Source organism: Mus caroli, unplaced genomic scaffold, assembly GCF_978045245.1.
Source record: "Mus caroli unplaced genomic scaffold, Mus_caroli_1 scaffold_5, whole genome shotgun sequence".
In the NCBI taxonomy this organism is placed as follows: domain Eukaryota; kingdom Metazoa; phylum Chordata; class Mammalia; order Rodentia; family Muridae; genus Mus; species Mus caroli.
The window spans coordinates 117237376-117243405 of record NW_028227260.1 but is presented as its reverse complement, the minus strand read 5'-3'; the positions used below and the strand labels follow the sequence as shown (position 1 = coordinate 117243405).

Here is a 6030-nt window from a genome sequence, read left to right as displayed (position 1 = left end):
TAGGTGTTTCTTGGAATTTTATGTGGTGTTTAGTTTTCATCAGTTACTGTTTATGAAATTACAAGTGTGGGAACCTATTTTAAGAATTAGAGTGTTTCTGAAATCTTGAGACCTGTATAATTCAGACCTATTCCTTTAAAAGTGCCAGCTCATCCGGGGAGAAAATTGTATTAGGAGGACCAAAACAATGTATGGGTCAATGCACACTCACTGTGACATGTGACAACCTTCTGTGATACTAAACAGCTACTGCTGATCACTCGGTACCATCAACTTCCAGAAAGAGACCTTGATGCTCTCTATAAATGGCATTTCCTTGATTAGGGCCACACCTACCATACTAATCAAAAAGACACATGAGGCAAAGAAACTGAGAATCTATTTATTTCACATACAAGTCCTCAGGGAATAAAGATGCAATAACATGTTGGTGGAACACAGCAGGTGTCTGCACGTGGCTCCTAGTCAAGGGTGGTACACCAGGGCTCCTGTGCCATCTTCAGAGAAAGGTAGAGTGGGAAAACAGAGGGGCATCATGATTCATCCCTGACTGATTTTGTCCTCTTCTGAAGTGCTCTCTCCTCTTCTTAAACCATCTCTACCATGAGAAGGAAGAGAGATTTGCTCTGTATTATTTTCACGATTATAAATCAAAATCCACATCATGTGATATTAGTTTCCCTCTATACTTTTTATGAATACAATTTAAATTCATATTATCTGGCTCAGAAGACCCTGGTGTATCACTCTCTAATTTTGTGAGGGGCTGAAGACCTGGTACAGAGTGCAGGGCTTGCCTACAATGGGGAAGCCCCACTTGTGTGGCCCCTGCAGTGCAACATAGTTCCCGGACTGTGGACCAAACATTGCACACCTGGTTTCTGTCTCTACTGTAGAGCCCTCTGCAGATTCTTATCAGCACTTTCAGGCAGATCCAGCAGCATGGTCCTGAGAGTTAACATGACGGGTGTCCTTAACTGCATGGCTTCAGTAGGCACCTCCTAACAGCAGGAGGACTGGACTCTATGCTTTCCCCATGCCCACAGTGTCTGTTTAACCAAATTTACATCAGCTTTCTGAGAACCTGGGTCTACTGAGAACTAACCATTTGTTGTGTACTGAAATTGCTCCTATAAGATTCGAATTTATGCTTAGTTTTCACTATTTTAAAAGTTTAGTATCAGGGTTATCTACAGTAATGTGATTCTTATTTAAATAATTTATACTTCATAACCCCAGTGGAATGTGTTATTATTGATATCTTGAAGATATCAATGTTCCAAAGAATTTCATATATATATATATGTATATATATATGTATATGTATATATATATGTATATATATATATATGTGTGTGTGTGTGTTTGTGTGTGTGTTTGTGTGTGTGTGTTTGACTATCAATTTTATTAATACAACTATTAATGAATAGAGAGTATATACATATATTTGTACATCATATTTGTAGTTTATATACAAGATACATGTACATCTGATCTATGTGTGTGTGTTCTGTTTTCCTTTCAGAAGCTGTGCTTTGTGTTAAAATGAGCCATTTCAAGTTTCGTGGGCTTTCTTATTCAATTTTGTACTCACAAAGAATATAAGGCTCAAAAGTCATTATAAGGAGGCTGTAGAGAAGAGTTAAGAGCACTTGATGCTCTTGTAGGGGACCCAAGTTTGGTTCCTAGCCCATGCATAACCACTTGTAAATCCAGGGAATTTTATATCCTCTTCTCTCTCTGAGAACACCTGCACACATGTTGCATGCACATATAGGCAAATCTATACACGTGAATGAAAAATTATAAAAAAAGATTTTAAAAATGTCCATTTGAAACATAACAATTAAAACACCACCACCACTTTGTGCATAGGATAAAAGTATCCAAGATAAGAATCAAGTTCTAGAATGTCTGTCCTGTCAAATTGCCTTCTTCTCCTTACCTTAACTCTGGCTTCACTCACACCTATCCATCTCGCCAGATGTCTTCTGGGGGAAAAATGGCACATATTCAGTATTGGGCATTTTGAAAGAAATGTTTTATTTATACTTCTCTAAATATTTAGTCCACCCTTCACTATCTGTCACATTCACCATGAAGATTTTTGAAGCTTAATTAAATTCCACTGGGATTTTAGTCCCAACTGTTAGGTAACAGAGGCAGGGGGATCTCTGTGACTTCCAGGTCAGCCTGTTCTACAGAGTGAGTTCCAGGAAAGCCAGGAATGTGCATCTTGCTTTTGTAAAATAATGTTTTCAGATAATGTTTCACTTTGAAACTGTGAGAATATCACTCTCCCACAGACTCACATGTCTGAATGCTTATTGTATTGAATAAAATCCCCAGTTGGTAGAACTGTTTCAAAGGAACTGGAACTTGAGATCTTGTTGGAGGAGAGGGTAGGCTTTGAACTTTGAAAACTCATGAGATTCTATCGTTGCCTGTGGTTGTATCTCAAGATCTTAGCTAGTGCCTGTACCTGCCTGCCTGCTGCCATGCTCCCCGATGTGATATTCAGGAACTCTCCCAAAACTTTGTTTAATAAGGTGCCTTGGTCATGGCATCTTATGACAGCAAGAGGAATGTAACTAAGACAGTAGCCCAAACTGACAAGGAAAGCCACCCCTGTGTGGGCTTGGCATTACTAGCACCAGGGTTACTGGAAGATGCCATTGTGCCCAGTATTGATTCTTGGTTGACAGACCATTTTTTATGTGAACGGAAAAAAAATGTAGGCAAAAAACAAAAACCCCAGTAACTAAGGGAAAGGTGTCACCAGGCTCTGTGGTTTTTATGTTTAATGAAAGCCCTTGGGAGTCAAAGGCAGGCAGAGTGATCTATGAGTTCCTTTTCTTTCTTTCTTTCTTTCCTTCTTTCTTTCTTTCTTTCTTTCTTTCTTTCTTTCTTTCTTTCTTTCTTACTTTCTTTTTATTTTTTTGGTTTTTTGAGACAGGGTTTCTCTGTGCAGACCTGGCTGTTCTGGAACAAACTTTGGAGACCAGGCTGGCCTTGAAATCAGATATCCCCCTGCTTCTCATTCCTGAGTACTGGTTTTAAATGTGTGTGCCACCACTCGAGCTGTATAAGTTCCATGCCAGCCAGTGAGATACAACACACACACACACATGCACACATACACACACACACACACATACCACACACATATACATAAATATATGTATATATACTTATATACATACATATATATATATATATATATACACACACACAAACACACACAAAAATATATGTAGGTACACCCTGAAGAGGTAATGCCCTCATAAGTAAAACAAACAAACAAACTTAAAGTCAAACACATGATAGACAGATTTATGAAATTGCTCTTATTCCAAACACTCGATCTTTCACACTTTCTATAGGGCCTTGCTTATAGAGAAGACATAGCCTGAAGTTTTCTGCGGATTCATTTAAATGCTATCTAAAAATGCCTTCATCCTCATTGTCTTAGCCAGAGTTACAATTGCTGCGATGAAACAACCTGACCAAAAGGAAGTTGGAGAGGACAGAGTTTATTTTGTTCACAGTTCCATATTTTGCTAACACTAAGAAAAGGAACAGAACCAGGGCAGGAGCCTGGAGGTGGAGCTGATGCAGAGGCCATGGAGGGATGCTGCTTGCTCCCCATGACTTGCTCAGTCTCCTTTCTTATAGAATTTAAGACTACCTGCCCTGGGGTGGCCTCACCCACAATGGGCTGGTCCCTCTCACTTCAACCAACAATCATGAAAACACCCTAAAGACTTGCCTATCACCTGGTCTTTTAAAACAAATATGTTCCTTCTTTTATTGGCATTGATGTTTGGCCTGCAGGTATGCATATGTGATGGTGAATGATCCTTTGGAACTGCAGTTACAGACCATTGCGACCTGCTACCTGGGTGCTGGGGTTTAAGTCTGACTCCTCTGGAAGAGTAGCTATTGCTCTTAACTGTTGAGGCCTCATCACTTACGCTGTGATGCTCATCACAGAGCCTGCTCTTATGGAAACTTGTTCTCAACTGAGAATCCCTCCTCTCTGATAGCTCTAGCTTGTGTTAAGTTGATATAAAAGTATCCAGAACAAACATTTGCACAAGTGTCCCACCTACCCCAGCACACTGCCATACCACACTACTGCAGGATGCAGGAATCTGGCAGCCTTGACTTTGGAAGTGGCTTTAATTTAGGGTAAGAGGCCAGCTGAGGAAATAGGCCAAAAGATTAAGGTGAGGAAGGTAAAGAGAAAGGAAAAGGAGAAGGTGAAGGAAGTCAGACTAATGGCCTACATTTGACACAGAGACTCACTAGGTGCAAGGAGAGAACAGCCTAACCCAAGCTGTACTCTACACCCACATTAACACACTCGCTCTGTCATAAACAAACCAACAAATACTGACAGAACGTGCAATTCTAAGCGGGTAGCAGTTGAAGGACCCGGCAGCCACCGTGGACTGCTCTGTGCTCCCAGGAAATAAGAATCTGATTACCTTTCTTCTGCACGGATGAAGTGATTCTGCTGGAAAAATCGCTCCAGCTCGTGCAGCTGCCACCATTGGAAATTGTAGTGTAAGCTACGCTGGAGTACCCACACTGACTTAGGCCGCACACTAGATACCAGCACTGGAATAGGCTGCACTTTCTCTATGACCACAGCATCCTTGAGAACTTGCTCCTCTGGCAGCTTCTCCTCCTCCTGGGCAATGCCGCTGGTGCCCTGGTCCTCTTGGTTGGTGTTATCCATGAGGTCTGCATCACCAGCAGAAGGCCAACCTTCTCCACTGAATTCTTCTGCTATGTCGCCTTCCACTGCTGCGGATCCGGACCCAGGCTGGCCCCCTCCACTCTCTCCTTCATTTCTTCCCTCTCCATCCAGGGGTAAGACTGCCTGTGTCTTCCCACCTGTATGTGGGGAAATAAAACAAAACAAGACAAACAAACAAACTAAGAAAGAAACAGGCGTCAGGGCCTAGGCTGGTGCTGAGGCACTGTTAAGTCTCAGCAAAGGCTGCAGATCACTGCAACTATCAAGTCACCTCTGTGGGACACATTCCTCCCCTCATGGATGTGGACAATCCACCATTCCCAGAGGGCACTCACCATTCCACTTTTCCTTGTCCTTGCCAAGTCCGTCATGAAGTAGGTAGGTGGTGTTTTGATGCTCCATGTCCTGAGTGCTTCCCTGCAGCTTGGCCCAGCAGATTCTGAGTCGGAGCCCTTGAGTTTGGGAAAGCCGAAAGCCGAAAGCCGAAAGCTGAAAGCCGAAAGCCGAAAGCCGAAAGCCAACAGCCGAAAGCCGAAAGCCGAGAGCCGAAAGCCGAAAGCCGAAAGCCGAAAGTCGAAAGCCGAAAGCCGAAAGCCGAAAGCCGAAAGCCGAAAGCTGAAAGCCGAAAGCCGAAAGCCTAGCTTTCCAACCAGGAAGAGATTCTCTTGTTGCCCTTGGGGGCGGTAGTGCAGGTTACCAAGTGTCCAATCATAGGTGAGCTACCCTGACTTCCTTTTGCTCTCCTGCAGCTATGGGTTGAGCCTCAGGTGCAAAACAGAACAGGTTGGTGCTGCAAGGAGCAGGATATCATTGCAGGGACCACGTGGTACTCAGGCTGGTATGGATGCACATGGGGCTACCCTCCTCACAGTTGGATAAATTACCGTCTAGGTTCAAGTGTGCCAGACGACTTGTATTGAAGAAGAAAAGCTCTGGAGACGATACACAAGTGTTTTTAGAATACCTCTTGTTAGTTGGGGGGTGTCTTTTCACGACTTTAATCCCAGCATTCAGGGGAGAGAAGGAAGTGGATATCTGAGTTCCAGGCCAGTCTTGTCTACATAGTGATTTTCAGGACAGTCAGAACCAGAGTGAGACCACCTCCTCTCAAAACACAGAGTGTCTTTCCTCTAGGCCTAGTAGTTTATCCTAGCGGCTTGTTACTTGATAGAGAAGAGAAATTAAACGGATAAGTTTATCCACGAGGTCTCTTCCTTTGAGTGTTCACAGAAAGCTCAGTTGAGTCTGCCATGTGTCCATGTTGT

At 42.9% G+C, this 6030-nt stretch overlaps 1 protein-coding gene across 1 annotated transcript; it reads right to left on the bottom strand.

Annotated features, from left to right (window-relative positions):
• Positions 1-499: 499 nt before the first annotated feature.
• On the bottom strand, positions 500-5167 carry LOC147004776 (uncharacterized). The gene is made up of 4 exons (XM_085837750.1): positions 5101-5167; positions 4491-4902; positions 1946-1991; positions 500-598 (listed from the first exon to the last, which is right to left on the bottom strand). The coding sequence occupies exons 1-4, from the start codon at positions 5165-5167 to the stop codon at positions 500-502; spliced, it is 624 nt and encodes a 207-aa protein (XP_085693876.1).
• Positions 5168-6030: the final 863 nt, after the last annotated feature.

What these genes read in the sequence shown, in the direction of transcription:
- LOC147004776 (XM_085837750.1), bottom strand. Translation starts at nt 5,167, where the DNA reads ATGGAGCATCAAAACACCACCTACCTACTTCATGACGGACTTGGCAAG. An exon ending in GGACAAGGAAAAGTGGAATG is followed by an intron (nt 4,903 to 5,100) that starts GTGAGTGCCCTC and finishes CCCCACATACAG; the next exon opens with GTGGGAAGACACAGGCAGTC. An exon ending in TGAGTGAAGCCAGAGTTAAG is followed by an intron (nt 599 to 1,945) that starts GTAAGGAGAAGA and finishes TTCTCATGGTAG; the next exon opens with AGATGGTTTAAGAAGAGGAG.